The sequence below is a fragment of the Pocillopora verrucosa genome, chromosome 1, assembly GCF_036669915.1.
Source record: "Pocillopora verrucosa isolate sample1 chromosome 1, ASM3666991v2, whole genome shotgun sequence".
Classification (NCBI taxonomy): Eukaryota; Metazoa; Cnidaria; class Anthozoa; order Scleractinia; family Pocilloporidae; genus Pocillopora; species Pocillopora verrucosa.
Genome location: NC_089312.1, coordinates 36,457,242 through 36,475,468, shown reverse-complemented (window position 1 = coordinate 36,475,468; position 18,227 = coordinate 36,457,242). Strand labels below are relative to the sequence as shown.

Below are 18,227 nucleotides of genomic sequence, written 5' to 3'. Positions count from 1 at the left end.
CGAGGAACGATCGCTTTTTAAGCCTTTTTTAGTCTTTTCCAATTTGGATCGCGACGTCTTTACTCATTTTGCGAGTCCTCTTACTATGGTCACGTCCATTGGATACACGTTACCTTTGGAACCACTATGCTTTGTTGTGATAGGCTGTAATGATTGACGCATTTCTAAGAAATCTTTTCTCAGCGGTCTGTTGTCGCCCAGCTTTGTTGATGTTTCTTTGATCGTTGGTACCATGCCTCTAGTATTTATATTCCACTTTTCGTGTTTTTATTGTTTGAGTGAGGTGCACTGGGGATGGCCTCTTTTACTCAGCCTACGAGGATGGGGATCAATGAACGGGGGGCGTTAACTTCTGTGTTGGGGGGCGCGCTCTGCCGGCAGAGGTTATTCGCGAATCAGATATCTCTATCATGTTCCTTGATTCTTTCTTTAATTTATTGAGAATGTTTTGAAATTTGGAGACCCACAATTAAAAAGAAAAGTTGTAACTAAGTTTTCTTGGGCTGCAGTATGGTCTTACCTGAAAAGTTTAGCCAGTGAACACAACTATTTTCAACCTCTCGATAGTTTTTACTACAAATAATTGTACCTGAATGCCATCGTTTTGTTTTCCAAGATGAAACGAAGGATGGTAGCAGAAACTGATATGGCTTTTAGCTTAATTTTTAACGCGCCTAATTGAAAAAAGCTAGAGTTACTGTGCATTGAGTTACACGCTGAGAACGAAATTTTATTTTCGGAGCAGTCTCCCTTTTTTGGCGCGTAAACTGTAACGTTGACATCAAACTTTTGACTAATCAGATGCGCGTATTGACTATGAGCATTCGAGGGTACAAAGATAGCCTCTGCAGCCATAGTTGAGGGCTGAGGACTGTAATGATTTTCGAGCTTCATTATAGCGTGCACTACCCGAGTATGTTTTTTTTTTGGGACAAATTTTGCATCAAATACCGCCATCTTGACACAAACAACAACGACGACGAACGTGCGGTTACACGCGATGAAGTGGACCTGACATGAGTAAATTAAGCAGTGAGGCACGAGTTACACTGAGTAAACAAGTCATTAGGAGTGGACCGCTGGAAAATTGATGGGGTGGGGGTTGGGCAAGAGGAAATATGATACTATGCCTACTTATTATCGCCCGAATTAAAAGGGTCCGAGAAAAATGAAAAAGAATCTCAACTTGGGTATAAAAAAAAGGAAGAAAAAGAAAAATAAAGGAGAATCTTTGCATATCCCAAAATCCTTAATGTCCTCCCCTCTTATAGTGACTTGAGTTGGGTATAAATTGCAGTAAAAAGATGGACAAAATCCACCCTGACATACAATTTCTGAGAGCGGTCTGGAGAAGCGGATTTATTGGAACCTTTCACGTGACTGTGACGACGGATATCTTCTTAAATTTCGGTTATAATCGGGCTAATTTTTTAAAATTCTTTACGTGCAAAAATTCTTGTTCTCAGAGCGGAGTTTCAGGATAGAAAAGCCCTGCCCTCGATGGTCTCGAATGAGAAATGCTAGAGAATAAGTTACATTAAATTACCGGTAAATGAAGTACCTATTCTTCTCACACTTAACTGCTGACAATAGCTTGCCTTATCGCAGGCGTAGTCACTGTTTCCGAGATGGTAACAGGGCAACCACACAACTGTTTTTTTCTTACATCAAACGGAATATTCATCTTTCTTTGGCCTAAAACTCTTTTAAAACTTCCTTAAACACCCTTTGAAATACTTATAATATTGCAATGATAAGAGAACAAGAGGACTGATTCGTTGATCACAACTACTGACATTTGAATTCGTTGCCTTCCAAAATTAGTGGTTATTGTGATTGAGTTCATGATTTGAAGCAATGATTTTAAGATCGTGAGGAAAGGAGGATCTCCTTTGAGTGATAGATAAAACCCATGCCAATCCCAGGTGTTACAGTCGAGGTAGGTGAAACGTCGTTCCAATCCATTATGCCGTAAAATAATTATTATTTGATGGTTGTCTGTTGGTGAGCATTCAGTTGTTTACACCTGATAAGTCAACATTTATCATGTGCTGAAAGTTTTATGTGACTATTTCAGGATGTGGACGCATACTCTGATGTGTCTAATGGCTCTACGATCTCAGTGGTAAGCCTCTTAAAGATATGATGTTAATATTTCCAAACTTCAAAAAGGTCTTGATTACAGTGAATGTTATCTGTTGTATGCAGCTCGATCTTTCACTGCAAATGTTTGGGATCGGGCGGTTTATTAGGCAGTGTACTCTGTAACTCAAATCTACATCATATAATATAAAAGCAGTGAAGTTTCTATTTAATGATAATATCATGTAAGACAGATTCCAGTTTTGAAGTATACTGTTATGGAAGAATCACATATTTGTCTGAGACCTGGATGGCTGTCTGGGATTGAGGGGGGGAGGGGGATCTCTACACTCTAAGTCAAGAGGCTGTTAATTGACCTTTTGAGTGTGGAAGCAATGACTACTGCTCAAATGCAACAAATTGTTCCAAAATGCTCACTTTAAGCTGGGATTGTTCATACCAATTTGGTTTGTGATACCTGGAGGACAAATTTAGTGGCAAGAATGTAAAATGTTAAGGATGTGCAGTCTAATGTGGATAAAGTTAGGGTAAATAGATGTGTAAACTTTGTGTTATTTTATACCTCTTTTATGATCTTAATATTTAAAAAAAATGGGTTAAAGTACTATGAAACTATATGTACACCTGTAGTCCAACAAAATAGCTTTGGAACCTTTTTGTGAGTCTAAAAAAATGAAACGGTTGTAAAGTTTGCCCATGTGTGCTGAAATTCCTTTTGATTAGTCAATACATGATAGAAGTCTCCAGATCAGATCAATACTTTCACAGTTTTCTAAAAGTATTATTTGCTTGAATTTCTGCTATTTAGGGCAGTGCGGCATCTGGTGGAAGTGGACACATGCCCAGACCTCCATCAGGTGAGATAATATAGAGTACTTAGTACTAATCATGCTCAAACTTTCTGTCTGCAATAAAATTGGAATATCAGTGGCCCAGCTGGGAATATTCACTTCATTACTTTTAAGTACTTTCTTTTTGTTTAACCCTATAACCCCTAAGAGTGACTGGCATCTAATTTCTCCTTACAATGTCAGCCCTGATTCACACATTAAGGTCACAAGAATAAAAGAAATGATCACAAACTAAAGAAGCTTTTGGTTATTAAACAAATTCTCCTTGTCAGCACCTTAGGAAATTTATAGAGAGAAGTAGGAAGAATAGTCATACTGATGTTAAGGTGAAATGGCTTAATCATGTCTATGTTACACACCCAGGGAGCTCTAAGAGGTCAAAGTCAGTTCAAGGCAGAAGATCAAAAGTTGGTGAGGCGTTCTTTCATTTGTGACATCTTGATGCATTTGTATATACTAATGACTTTGAAACAATTAGATGAGAGAGTTAAGTCAACCTACTCTGTTTTCTGTTACATTTTTGAGATTGGCAGATTCTTCTGAAAATTGAATGGTGATGTTTATCAATGTTACCACAGTTAATGTTTTTTATTTCATCTTCTCACATTTTGCCCTTGATCATTTAAATTTGAGTAGTGTCACAAGTGATACACCTGTGCATTTGTAACAATCCATCCAAATCTTAGAAAAGTTGGCCAACTTTTTTAGGCTCTTTATGGAAATAATTTTTTTACTGTAAACAGTATGTTCCTTTGTTCTTTACTTTGCCATGCATGGATAGTCCTCTCCAAAAGCTCAATATTTGTGTTATTGAACCATTCAACTCTCATGAGTGACCAAGAAAGAATTCTCCTTACAATAATAATTATATATCAAATACAATATCAAGCAGACAAGTGATGACAGTAAAGAAAAATATCAACAAAGGGGTCAGCAGTTGATGGAGTACCAAATTCTCTAAACCAATGTCATAAGAGTTGTATGGCTGGGAGTGAAGGAGTTAAATCAGAATGGATGGTGCATTGCGTTTTTCTTTGTTTACTTCTTGATAGTTCATATTGGGTATCAAAATTATGTTCCATCCCTTTAAAACAACCCTATTTTGTTTGACACAAAGAGGGATAAGGCTTGATGTGTAATTCTGTTCTTCCAGGAAAGTCACCATATTCAAGTTTACAACTGAAAAGCTCATCAAAACAGCAGCCTCTCAAACCCACTGCAAGAAACATGTGGATCACTGCAATGAGAAATGGAACTGCTAGTGAGTGATGTATTGTCTACTAGGTTATATTCTTCCTGTTCCAGACGTACCTTGCAGAATTTTATACAAGTTAATGTAAAAACTATATATTTTGGTAGTCTGCAATAATTTGCCAAACTAAGCCTTACTTTCTTATAATGTTTTGTTATATGATTGGTCTATATCAGTTCAAAGTAAAGCAAATCTAGGGTTAAGATTAAACACCCTCTTGACTTTTTATCTTTTTAGCTCTGAGTACAGAAAATTCCCCCATAAAGACTTGGGGAGGTTCAAGAGCTTCACAAAATAAACAGAATAAAACTGGAACAAGATCAAGGCATCTAAGTGATTATGTTCAGGTAAGTTCTTCCTAAAATTTAAAGTGGCTGGAAGTGGAGTAATACTGGTAAAAATATAATTTCCCAGGTATGATCTGGACTAATTAATAAAGCAGCAATTGTAGCACTAATGAAAACATTCTTTAAAGGGTAACATCAATCTGAGGGTGGCAATTGTAAGAGTACCTAATGGATCAATGACTGCAAACCAAATGGAGTTGACTGACTGAGTAGTGTTTGTTTGTGCACACAACTAAATTAGGTTGAAAAGGGAGTTCAAATACCTGATATATTTTTTTAGAGAAAAATGTACCAGGTGGCCATGTATGTAAATCCATTTCCAATCTGAGTTGGTTTTGTAACATATCAGTGAAGACCTCAGTACTAATGGACCTAAAGCTATTGGTAAACTAATTGTTGTGGATATTAAATAATTAAAGTTCATCTAACTTTTTCTAGATTGAAGATCTAAAAAATATGAATCATGTCAGAAGTGCAAGTATGTCTGCAAGTAAGTTTTACTCCATCCATGTAAATTTTTCACAATGTGGATATGTTTTTTATTTCTTTTTTTTTTTTTGCTATAAACAAGCCTTTACTGACCAAGAGAATCATAATGAAAAGTAACCTTTTCATTTTAAGGTGAACCACAGTTGTCTATTGGTGGTCCTGCATATAAACCACAGGAAGACTACTATGATGAGATCATAGAGTTAAAAAAGGTAAGCAGCAGGAAGCTAAGATTTCAACACACAAGCAACATGTTTGCCATCACAGTTATTTTGCATTGCCTCTCTTCACTCTGATCATTCTTTATTTACAAAATCAAAACTCTGTTGTTTGCAACAGGTCATGCACTTAAACCTATCCAGAAATTTTCTCTGTGCTACAGTGTGTTGGACATTCTTTGTGAAAATCTCCTTTTTAAAACTCTAGAACTGGCAAAATATTTTTATTACTAGGTGATTCCTTTCTTATGTATACTCTCTTGTTGGTGTCAACTGACCGCCTGCCAATGAGAAATTTGATGCCACAATTGATTTAATTATGCTCTTTATCATCAAGCTGTTTATTAAGGAGAAAAAACAGTTGTTTTTCTTTTTAGTGGCAGCTGTTTAGTCTTTCTCATTTAAAACCAATTGGTTTTATGAAATCCTTTAGATCATAAATGCCTTAAAAGCAGAAAACAATATTCTAAACACAAAACTCCGCAGAGTGGAAGGAGAGAATGTCTTGAAGGTAAGTTCAGAGTATATTTATTATCATGTATCTGAATCAGCAGCAGTGTACACTTCTACTGTTAGTAATCCTTTTGTTCTTTACACCCTAACACCAGTATAGAAGTTCTCCATACTGTTCTTTATACATTTCCTATGGTGCTGATGTGGAGAATTTGTTTAGCAATCAAGAGCCATGTTAGTTGGTAATCATTTCCTTTATTTTCATGACCTTAATTTTTGATTGTAGGGTGATATTGTAAGGCAAACTCAGATGCTTTTTACTCTCAGGGGTCAAAGAACTTCATTAGCCCAACTCCACCACTTGTCATTTACAGTCAGCAAAATGGTTTGCTTTGGAAAAATTTGATAAAAAATTCTTGAAGAGGTTATTTTGTGGTTAAATTTTCTCTTTTTCTATTCTGGTTCCTGGATATGTATAACTTTTTATTAAATTAAAAATAAGGATATGAAATTAAGCCAATTTTATTTTATTAGTTATAATAACTGTGGAGATTTTTGTCCTTAATTACAGGACAGAAAAATGGAAGACCTCTTGAATACAAGAAAGCAGGTATATGACAAGATTGTGTGTGAAAATTAATATCTTAATGCAAAATTGAGCCAACACGGTCAACACTTTGATCTTGAAAGTTAAAATATAATGATTTAATTTTCTTATTGTTATAATTGTTTTAAGTATAAATGAATTAAATTCAGCAGGTAATGAAAACAATATATATGAACCTTGACAAATAATGATTGCAGTAATACAGTAATAATAGATGGGGTTTTGATTTTATTTGTACTTTAGCCTGAAGATGTCAGAAGAACATTGACAGACAAAAAAGGAGACACCAGTGCTGTAAGTGGTCAGATGCTTGTGCAGGACAATAACAAACCCTAAATTTATTAGGATTTCATTTGTAAAAGTTTGCAAATACACTGTTCATGTGCAGTTGTGTTTACAAACATGATTAAAATATGTACAAAAATTTTGAGGTTGCATTTGATATTTAAGAGGGAGGGAACCCAAAATGGAATTCACACAGGTTAACATGCCAAAATGTTTGTTGTTGCCAGAGGTTTTTCCAGTTTTTAACTTCAAACAATTACAGAGTTTTAAATAAATTCTTTTTGATAGATTGTCATTCCCTTGCCCACCCACCCAAAATATTTCAAGTTTCCCTGACAATTTGCTAGCAGTAGAGGAAAAGACTGCCCTCAGCCCAAGTGGCCTGCACTGACAGAGCTCATCTTGGTTTTTGGAAGCAACAAGCAGCCATAATTATTTCTAAACTTGTTGGTTGGGATGCTAGTGCACTACCTTTCAGCATTCTGTGTTGTAGTTTTTGTTACAAAGTCATGTTTCCTGCCCAAGAACACAACACAACAACACAGTTTGAATTGCATCCTAAGGACAAGTAGGAGATAGTGTGGCCCGGCCGGCCAGTGGTTAGGGTGCTGAACTTGTGATCTGGTGGTCCCGGGTTCAAGTCCTACATCCTGCCATTCACTAGATTTGTTCTTGGTTGCCCTGAGTTAAACTCCTTGGCTGCACTGTGTAAATAGCCAACTGGTCTGCCTCTAGACAATTGGATTTTCCAGCATTTTATGTTTATTTCAGTCATTGACATAAAGCACTATTGTATAGCGATAGAAATAACGCTATATAAATAAATTATTGTTACTATTATTATTATTAGGTAGCTACCAAATTTCCCATTTTCTGCAAGGGGGGGGACTGATTCAAAAGGATAAAATAATCCTAAGGCTTGCTTTTTTTTAATTTTAGAGTCAGCTGCTACTTGGTGCTCTGACCCTGCCTTACTTTGTCAATCTGATCAAAGTATATGACATGTATTACCAAGATTTAGACCAGATGTACTTCTTATTTTCAGATTGTGAATAGTTTAAAACAGAAGCTCCATGCAGTAGAAAGAACAGTCAAGGACAAAGAAGCAGAATTAAGGTTAAATTCTAACACTAAATTGGTGCTGATGGCTGCTAAATGTTCCCAAGAGAGACCATTCGGGCTCCTCAGAGTTAACACTTTTTCTCCCACAGGCTACCACAAAGAAAAGTAGTTAGAAGAAGGAAAAAAACCATTAGAAATTATTGTTTGATCTGACGTCAAATTCTTAGCATGAAAATTATTTGAAATATGTAGAGGACAGTAAAAAGAATTTAAATTTTGATCACTGAAAGTTAATTTCCCTTCCCCTCGTAGAGGGTGCAGAACTCATATGTAGCAATCACAACAAATTTTCTATCTGCGTTGTTGTTATTGTTGTTTTTGTTATTTTGTGTTTTTAATTTTAATTTTTATTTCTATTCCAGTCAGCTAAAAAAGGATATAAAAATGACAAATATTGAGGAGCTGCAAATTCAGAGTGAAACATATTACCAAGAGGTAAATTGTGATGGTGTTGTTTAATGACAGTCTGAGTCCTCAGTTAGGAAACAGAATCTTTCTGCTGGTCGTGATTCCTTTAATGTTATTTTACATAATAAGCTGAATTGTTCACGCATTTTAATCGATTCTTGTAATCTATTGAAGGACAAACGTCACCATTAACGAAATTTTACTCTGTTATCATATTACACAAATAAATTCCACGTTGCCGTGATTCTGTTTAGCAATACATCACAGAAGATATCAAAATGTGGTAATAACATTAGTGACACTCTACGGCGCCTTTTGCGACTCTTTTTTGTTCTTAACTCATTTTGAAGTCATCTATGATCTATTGCTAAACAGACACACGGCAACATGGAACCTATTTTTAGTCTGAAACGATTTCAACTCGTATTTCTGTTGTATTTCCACAGGTTCAAAGATTACAATTGGCTCTAATAGAAATGCAGCAATCTCAGTTGAACGGTTCTTTCGGAATGACGAGGTAGTTGAGGGAAACATTCATGTAGTTTTTTCTGTCGCTTTTCTTGGTATATCAACCACAGAGTTTTTCTACTTCTCATCATGATTGTGGGAAAGGAAAATCTCAAGATGAATGAAATATTTCATATGCCACTTCCGAGCATGAACTCTCTTCAAGGTATTTCTTTAGTCTCTGGGTGCACGGTGAAACTAAAGGCAGCTGGGATACATAACGAGTAGCGGAGCTACGATAGTTTCCTTCCCACTCCTCTCGCGGCTTTTCTACCCACAAAATCTCGGTAGAACAGCCAACCACCCACGCAACCTACCCCCCCTCCTCCTCCCAAATTGTTGTAATGTTTATCTTCGTTTGTTTTCTGATGGTATTTAAATGTTTTTATGTCTTTCTCGCAGTCCAAGGAATAGTTCTCTTTCAAAAGGAACCAGAGGATCCAAGCCCTCGAACGTTTCTCTTCAAAGGCTAGCAGGTTTGATCGAACAAAAATTGCTTTTACTGTTACTTTAGTTCACAAGATTTAGAATAACTTGTGAGTGAAAACTGAATATGCTGAAACGCATACTCTAACGAGCTATTAGCGATAGTCCTGGTGTAGGACAGGACCATTTCTAACTAAGGCCCTTTTTTTGCTTTTCAGAGGAAAACGAACACCTTAAAGCTGATAATCGCGCTCTTAAGAAAGATCTGTTGACAGCGATTGAAAATGCGTCGAGTTCAGACAAAAAGACTACTCTTAGAGGTACACCTCATTTTAAAATATTAAGTTGTGATGGCAATTTTATGATACAACCTAAAGGAAATCAATGACAATAATTTGTCACAGTCCAAATGATCATCTTCGCAAATTATTCTCATTGTGCTACGTTTTTTTAAGTCCGTGGTATTAAAGAGCTTACCTCCCATAAGTGTGGCCTGGGTATGAATTTAAGACCTGGCCTCGCACTCGATTCAACTGAGCTGAGTTTGGGTTTCGTCTTCGTCCTCGTCGGGGGATTTTTCTCCTGTTCTCCGTGTTTCCCTCCTAAAACAACTCCGTAAAATACCATCCTGACTAGTTATCAGCCCCTTAAAACAACTTCAAGAATGCGTCTCTGTCTATTTCTCTATTATCTATAAAATTGAATTTTCTTTCCTATTTTCAGCTGAATATGCGGACATGAACCGTGGACAACTTCTCGCGAAGATTCATGAATTGGAAGAAGTGAGTGAAAGTTACCTTATATTAAGAAAAGGAAACACCTTGATCTGAAGAGACGGGAAAACAAGCGGAGATAGGCAGATCGACTGACAGGAGAAAGGACAGTGGGAAGCGAAGATAGACCGAGATAACGATGGCTGCGAAAACAGAAGACAGATTGATGGGTTTAATACACAATCCACATTCGACATACACCCATTTTAGACGGGTCAGACATACGAACTGAGCAACCACCTCAGGGTTTTATTAATGTTTAACTAGTTGGTAATAGTTTCCCTTTCAAAGAGTCTATCATTTAAAGTCATATTGTTGTATAACATTTGCAGAAAGTTCAAGACGCCGACGGAAAGAAAACACAAACTAGGAAAGGACCCTTAGTTGAAGGTAAAGAGGATGAAGAAGTGCGAAGAAAAAGCACATCTAAGGTCACTGCTGAAGGTAAGTAGAAGAAAAAAAAACAATGGAAAGCACAAAGGAATAAATTTATAACCTAACAAATAATGTATAGAAAGATGAACAATTATTGGACGACGCTGAGTGTGATATTGTGATATGCCAGTGGCAAGACACAGACAAACTACGCCGTGATTTGTCTGTGATTTGTCGGACATTTTGCGATAAACGAGTTCATTATGCTTAATTTAATAATTCAAAAGAACAGCTTTAGGGAGCCCTTGAGCCTCTCCCACATCCTACCATCAACAGATAAAACTTGCTGATAATAAAAGGCTCACCGAAGTTTAGAACACAACATTTTACCCGGTCAAATTCGTAGAGTGCAAGCAAGGAAAGCACGCTCACTGTTGAAATTACTCAGGCTACAGAATTTATTCCTTGTTGAACTGTAACATCAAGTGAAATTTTTTAAGAAGTTTACTCATTATGCCGGCATTATGCTTGATGTTCTGATTAGAGCATTTTGCCCAAAAATATGCCGGCATAATTTATCTGACTCATATAGCAATACATGGTTAGACGGTATTAGTTAGACGTTTGAGAAGACCATTGTTTGCTTGCAGTCATTTGAAGGTTATGTGGTGGGCCTTTGGCGAGTGAAAACGAAGAAAACAATTCATCCAAAGATGATGCAGTGAACTCGCACAAGTAATTGAATGATTTGTAAGGGCGACTGCTTTTTTTTTTTCTCAATTCAGTGCCAGGAAGATTGGAGCTGAAGGGAACCACATCCCAGAAACTAGCTCAACTGCAAGAAAGAGAAGTTGAACTCTTAGAAGAGAGAGAAAAGCAACGGGAGATCATTCAACGGCTGAAAGAAGATCGTGCTCATTACAGGGAAGTCGCCGATGATCTCAGGTGAATTAGAATGTTATGTTAGAACAGCTTAGGGAATTCAACAATTATCGTGTGTCTTTTCTGTTTTTTAACATAAGTTATTGACCGTTCTCTTCTTAATTAACCAGAGTGCAGTTGAAGTCCACTCAAGCAGATCTTGACAGACTGAGAGAAGAGAAGGGTGTTGTTGGGGATAGAAGATCATCCACTAGTTCAGCAAGGTACAGAATTTGTTTCCTTGTTGCTATTGGTTACCTGAAATGTTTTCTTTGTTTGTATTAAGATTTCCCATTTGTATCGATTTCATACCGCCATTCATCTCGCGAAAAAAATTTAGGACTGTGAAAACATTAATATTATTTTTAAATTTTTATCTGTGTGCAGTCCAAGGAGGAAGTCATCCGTTAGAGAGGTGCCGCCTCAGGATGGTAACGATGAAGAGATGGATAGCATGTTGAAAGAATTCCAGCAGCAAAGAGCCGCTAAGGCTCTTCAGAGACAATGGAGAGGATATCAGGGAAGGAAAATGGAAATAGAAAAACAGGATAGACAGGCAGTAGAGAGACAAAATCAAGCTGCTACAACCCTACAGAAAAATTGGCGGAAACACAGAGATAAGGTACGTGAAGCACATTAAAATAGGAGGATTACTTCCTGTGACATAGGATTGATAAGCGCATTTCGTATGGCCAACCAGAACGAAGGAAACTTTGCTAGGAGCCAAGTAACAAGCAAAGTGAAAACGAGCAAACTGCGCGAAGCGCAGGAAAACGGGAGTGACCATTTTGGTCGTGCATTTGCTTTCTTGCGAGGGCGGCGTGAGTTTTCTCGCCCAATTCCATGGCGCGGTGAAGGAAGTTTCACTCAATAATGAATTACCGTCGACACTTGACTCTTCGAAATAAAAATTTACTGCAAAGAAGCCCTACTTGTTTGTTACTTGAAGGTTCTCTGGCTTGTCACACCAAACCTAAACAGAAGCTTAAAAATGCATTAGACTGTATTGCCAAATAATTGATTTGAAGGCAGCTCAGACTGAACGTTCTCTTTGGAAAAGGGAAATAACTACTTCAATGTTGTCTTTGGTATGATGCGCCAATACAATGTTTGATCCCACAGGAGTTGTTGCGGTAAAGTAAAGGATTGTTTTGAACAAAAATCAAGATCATATTTTACTTCAGTACTGACGCTTTCATTCACTTGCAGACCAAACAAATGGATGAAGAATCAAAACAAGAGGTAATGGTTTTTCTTGCTTACTCATTCGCCCAATTGCACTTTTACATGTGCAGAAAGCTGCCGAGGTGGAGGCGAAAAGGGGACCCCCTTCACACATTTCGCAAACTTTCCACTGTTCCTGTACAATTTTACTAGGAAAATTCTTTGACATTTCTTATTCTCCAGGCAATAACACAGATTCAAGCTGCCTTGCGCGGACAAGCGGCACGTAATAAGTACATTGCACAGCTTGATAAAGAACTGGAATTTACAGACCGAGATGACGCTGTCGTGGCCCTTCAGTCAGCAATGAGAGCGCACTTAGCAAGAAAAAACACCTTGGATACATTGAAGAGGACGAAATCACATCACGTGATACGAGAACGAGAGGAAGGTAAGTCACTTAGAGGGTATAACAGGGTAATTTTGTATTATCAACTGAGTTGATAAAGTAAAATGGCCACCGTAAAGAGTTTAAAAGCTGACTGGGCTAACGCTCGAAACGTCAGCTTTTAAAGTCTTTAGGTGGCCAATTTACGTTATCAACTCTGTTGATAATACTTAATTACCCTGTTATACTCTCCCAGCGACGCAGCACCACAGTTTCTTTAGAAACTTACCCCCTTTATTCACTTAGAGGGTAGTTTTGGGCATTGCGCTCTATAATTAACAACTATTCAGCGAAGTTGAGGTGGTTCGTGGGGTATATATTTTTAATTATATAACAGAATAGTGAGATAGTATAACGGAAGTGAATAGCAAAGGATATTGGGGGTTGGAGTAGCCACTCAGAGCGCGCCGTCAACGCTATTTTAGTATACACTATTCATAGATAAACTCAAGTTCGTTTAGGTTCCTCAAGGAAATTAATTAGTGAGGCTGTGGTAAGTTTTACAAAAACATGTTGGAACCGATGAAGGTACATCTAAATTATAAAGTAGTGATTAACGGTAAGAATGTTCCTTGTTCTCAGTTCCAGTCACCACCTGGGTGACTCCGAGCCCGACTCTGATGAAGGTCTGGTGACTAGATCTTCCAGCCCCAAACGACACCCAGAACCGGCTACAACAGGTCTGAGGAGATCAAGTTTAACAGGTTAGCTTGTGCTCGTCGTGACAATAGCCTTAGTAACAAATGGTAGTCAGACGTAAAAGCTAGTAACTTTTAATGGTTCAAAATGTAGTTTCTAAGTGTAGCCTTTTTCGCTGAAATGAGGCTTTTACAGGAATACATTTAAATAGATGCTTTTGGTTCAAGCAAATACATCTTAAGTTTTTAAATCACGTTATTGTACATAGCGACTCTCGCCACATTCAACATGTCCCGTTAGTAGGATTTTGAGACAAAATCGCGCGTTAAGGGTTTAATTTCCGAACATATTTCGGTCTATCGAGAGAAATGGTGATAGTTGTTAACTATCATTATTATTATTGTAATTATTGTTATTATTACTATTATTTTTATTATTATTATTATTATTATTATTAGAAGTAGTAGTAGTAGAAGTAGTAGTAGTAGAAGTAGTAGTAGTAGTAGTACTACTACTACTACTACTACTACTATTATTATTGTAAATGATGTAGGCAGTTTGGCGCTTTCCTCATTAACTTTTGATCGATCTTCGAATCAGCTCCACTTTCTGTTGATAAACCAGTAAAACTTGCACCTTTAAAAGTATTTTCACCTGCACGTGATAATGCACTTGCACCATCAGGGCTTTCAGGTGATCAAGCACATGTTACGTCAGAACTTGCACGTGATCCGACTGAATCTGATTCTGATGATGATGCTGTCGTGATCGGGCGATCAGTAAAAAATAAAAAGGAAATTCATAGCGAGGAAATGAGTTCTAATCAGTTGAACTCTGAAACTTCTGAGGAAAGAAACAAAAAAGAATCAAAGAAACCACGCGAAACGAAAAAAGCCAAGAAGGAGTCGGCGAAGAAGGAAGCCAAAGAGGAAAAAAGTCTCATAGACGAGGAGGGTATGTTTACTTCCGGCGGACAGATGACTGAACATACTTGCTGCTTCTCCTCACTACTCAGTGCTAACGTTGTAAAATAACCACCCTGATGGCAATCAATCATCAAGACTGACAGTTGTTCTTTCCACCTCAGGAACACCAGCAATGACGCTAACTGCAACCTTTGTTGTTAATCTAGAAATGCTTTCACCACACTTCAACCGCATCAAATTTTTTCCTTCCTTTCATAATCAAACACGATTAATATACGAATAATCACCCGTCTTACTACTTAATTTTGCGTCGGTCTAATCATCTTCGCTAATTAGCGATTGTTCATCGTTGTATAATTGTGCAATTTGTGATATTGTGAGAAACATCGAAAAATTTCTTGTCCGGTTATTTTTGTTTGTTTGTTTTAGTATTGATGTTTTAATGAAGATGCGCTACCCTCAACGCCGTGGAAAGGATGAAATTGAGGGAAATTTGAAAAAGCTTGCACTAGCACACTTGTCGCTCTATGTGCATTGTTTTGTTTTTTTGTTGCTTAAAGTCTCTTTACATATCAAATGAAGCAGAAAAGGCATGTAAATTTTATTTTTTTACAGGGCAAGGAAGGCGAGATAGATAACAAGATATTTATTGCTACAAAGTTTCAACAGCCAATATCTCACCGCTACATTTGCGCGGAATTTTACACGTCACATACATTATCAACTAAGCCACGTACATTATCAACTAAGGATTGTTTGTTCATTGCAACAGCTCAGTTACTTTACCTTTCTGTTTCTCTTGAAGGCCCAAGGCGGAGTTTGATCACAGCTCCACGATTTGCAAACATCTCAGAAAACAGTGAGGAGGATGATGCTGTAGTAACTAGTCCGTCGAGAAAGAGATCAATTCAAAAGAGATCAGGCGGACGCGTCAATGATTCTACACTGGAAGATATCAGACAGAAACCGATGAAAAAAACCTTTGAGATCGTCGACAGCGATGATGAAGACGATGAGGACGATGCGATTGTCTCCTTGCCAAGGAGATCGCTAGACACAGGATTTAGTCCACAGCGACCTTCTCTCAGACAGTCAAGCCAGCCGTTAAGCTCTTCCGCGTCCAGCCAAAGGGAAGTTTTAGGTTCCAGTAGAGACGAAGCCCTTCAGAGACCAGGTCTGTCACTATCGAAGAGGCCACTAAGTGGCAAAAGGCCAAGTTTAAATCGCAGTGAGGGCGGTGACAGTGGAGAAGAGAGGACATCCCGATATTCAAGCATAGGAAAATCCAGTTTGGCACTGGGCTCAGAGGAAGAAAGTGATGAGGACGCAGTTGTTTCTCGATCAAGTAGATCGCAAAACAAAGGATTAATTCAACAGCGACCTTCATCTCAGCGGTCAGACCAAGCGATAAGCTCTGCCGCGTCCAGCTCAAGGGAAGTCTTCGACTCTCATAAGGACGAAGTCCCTCAGAGACCAGGTCTGTCACTATCTAAAAGGCCACTAAGTGGCAAAAGGCCAAGTTTAGATCGCAGTGGAGGCGGTGATAGTGGAGAAGCGAGGAATTTCCATTCTTCAAGCTTAAGGAAATCCAGTTTGCCCATGGGCTCAGAGGAAGAAAGTGATGACGATGACGTAGTCGTGACAGGTAGAAAGACTAAGAATGATAAGAAGCCAGCTCGTTCCAGTCTTACACAGAAATCATCCGCAAGCACGCGTAAGTAAATCTATACGGGAGTTCTTTTGTTGAGAACTAAGCTTTTGATACTCTATATTTACTTGTGTGTTTGAGTTTTTGTTTTCCTTTTGTATCGTCACTCAGTCCCTTTCTTACAGTAGTTCACCGCTGGGTGATTGTAAGTCTCCATGTAATTTCAACGGTTTCTTATAACGCCCTTAGAAACACTCATAGTGAACTAAGCAGAAATTTTATAGCAGTACCTAAATAAACCGCTCTCTATTTGTCTCTTACAAAATTTTGGTGAGCAAAGTGATTTCTTAGCGGAGAAAACCTAAATTTAAATATTTAGAAATTTCGCATATTTTTTCACTCACATAGTTATATACAGCTGTCTGTAAATACTAAGATTTCCTAACCGTCATTTCTCCGATATCAACTGTATCGAATTGAAATCTTCAGTGCGTACGCACTTGAATTATGTATTTTCTTGCCATTTGGAATATTCCTTGTTTTGATTATCCTCATCTAAATCAGTCGTGATACTGAAGAAGAACTGTAACTAAACGTGGTCCGTTTGCTTCGAGATTTTCTGTGACCTGTGAGATGCAAACTTCGAATCAAGTGGGTCATTCTCCCTTATTAGCTGCTGAACATTTCGTTGGATATTAGGTCCGAGAATCTGATAAGTTTGTCTATTTTCAGCACCTGTTAGCTGAAGAAAGTAAGAAGACGTTTTGTGTTTGTCATTTCTTGGAGATACACGATCAATTTGCCCGTAGAGGGAAACCACCGTAAATCTTTGCCTTGTATTCTTGTTTCCTTATTTTTTTAACCTTAAGTTTATAATATTCTTTTCAGCTCCAGCGCCACAAAAGCGTGAACGTGGATCGATAGTTAGCAGCCTGGACAGCTTTTTCTCTTCCACTGCTTCGTCAAAAGATTCCAAAAGCAAAAAGTCCCCCCGGAAAACTCTAGCTCAGTTCAATGATAGTGATGAAGATGATGACGACGACGACGAAGACGAAGTAGTTGTATCGTCCCTGTCGGGATCTAAATCCAAACAGAAACGCAGAGTCTCCACCGATTCAGGTTTGCAATGACACTTTGTGAGACTTGGCTAAACAATGTTATATATTCTGCTACCACCTATTTCCTTGTCAAATGTTTAAGTAACAAAATGGATGTTTCTTGAATGTAGAAACTGCACTTTTTTTTGTTGCTCATCCAAATTTAACTCTTTGTTACCTTCTAGCCTTTTTTCTGGGAACGTACTTTCATTCACTCGTGTGTACGTTTGTTCATTCATTTAATTGTTCGTGTATTCAATGTTATTTATATTTTTAGTCGCTAACTTATGGGCAACATCGGATTCCGGAAACGATTTAAAGACTAAGCGGAAGTCGGTAAGTTTTACTAATGAAAACCATGCCTTTAATCTCCAGGGTATGTATAGGACCATTTTTTTCTAAGAATTAGTTGGGGGGGGGGGGGGGAGAAAGGAGGGCAAGAGGGAAGAGGGGAAGGTATAATGTCTTCGTATATCTTTGATATTTCGATGACAAGAGACTCTTATTCGATAATAATTACATGGAATGAATTATTTTTACATGAGAATTGCGTTCATTCAATGGTTGACGCGCCGGCGTCCTGATCGAAATGTCCTGGTTTGATCTCTGATCGAGATCGTCTTTTTATGTTCTTGAGCAAGATTGTGCCGCTCTCCTAAGTCTATCACGAACGAGTATGGTGGCCCGCATCTATAGTTTTTACTACACAATCATTCAGAGACGTTTTGCTACCTTTTTCCCACCTTCAGAGTTTAAAATCCTCGCCCAGTAACAAGTGGAATGCGGACTTTGAGTTTGAGAAACCTTCTCATCGGCGACCAGACTCACAGCTTGATGAGCTGTTTTGACGAGGAGACTCGCCATAGATGCTCTGTACAGAGTAGACTGAAAGTCGTCAGATAGACCCAAGGAGTTGTAGTATAATTGTTATATTTGGTGAATAAACGAAAATTTTTTTGTGAAACAACTGTTTCCCTTTCGAACGGACCCAGTCCTAACTTTTTTTGCGCACCTCGCGGTTTTGTGTGCGCCTTGATGCGTTGAGCGGCGAAGCTGTGAGAGACCTGGGGTAGAACATGGAGAGTTTCCCAATCGTAGCCCCGCTGGCCAGCTATCCAGTCATTTCGTACCCTCGGACATTCAGTCGATCCGTACCAAAATTTGGACT

General features: G+C 38.1%; 1 protein-coding gene across 1 annotated transcript; it reads left to right on the top strand.

Moving 5' to 3' along the window:
• Positions 1-1,623: 1,623 nt before the first annotated feature.
• Positions 1,624-18,015, top strand: LOC131772529 (IQ domain-containing protein E). Its single transcript, XM_059088452.2, is given in 30 exon segments — positions 1,624-1,939; positions 2,078-2,125; positions 2,912-2,960; positions 3,318-3,365; positions 4,108-4,215; positions 4,444-4,553; positions 4,992-5,043; positions 5,175-5,254; positions 5,694-5,771; positions 6,285-6,323; positions 6,564-6,614; positions 7,651-7,721; positions 8,090-8,162; positions 8,582-8,652; positions 9,045-9,118; positions 9,287-9,388; positions 9,792-9,850; positions 10,174-10,285; positions 11,002-11,161; positions 11,269-11,361; positions 11,525-11,759; positions 12,347-12,379; positions 12,545-12,689; positions 12,692-12,752; positions 13,332-13,453; positions 14,073-14,342; positions 15,120-16,028; positions 16,851-17,081; positions 17,337-17,395; positions 17,809-18,015. Coding segments are annotated over 30 exon segments (3,669 nt in total). The 5' UTR covers positions 1,624-1,912; the 3' UTR covers positions 17,908-18,015.
• Positions 18,016-18,227: the final 212 nt, after the last annotated feature.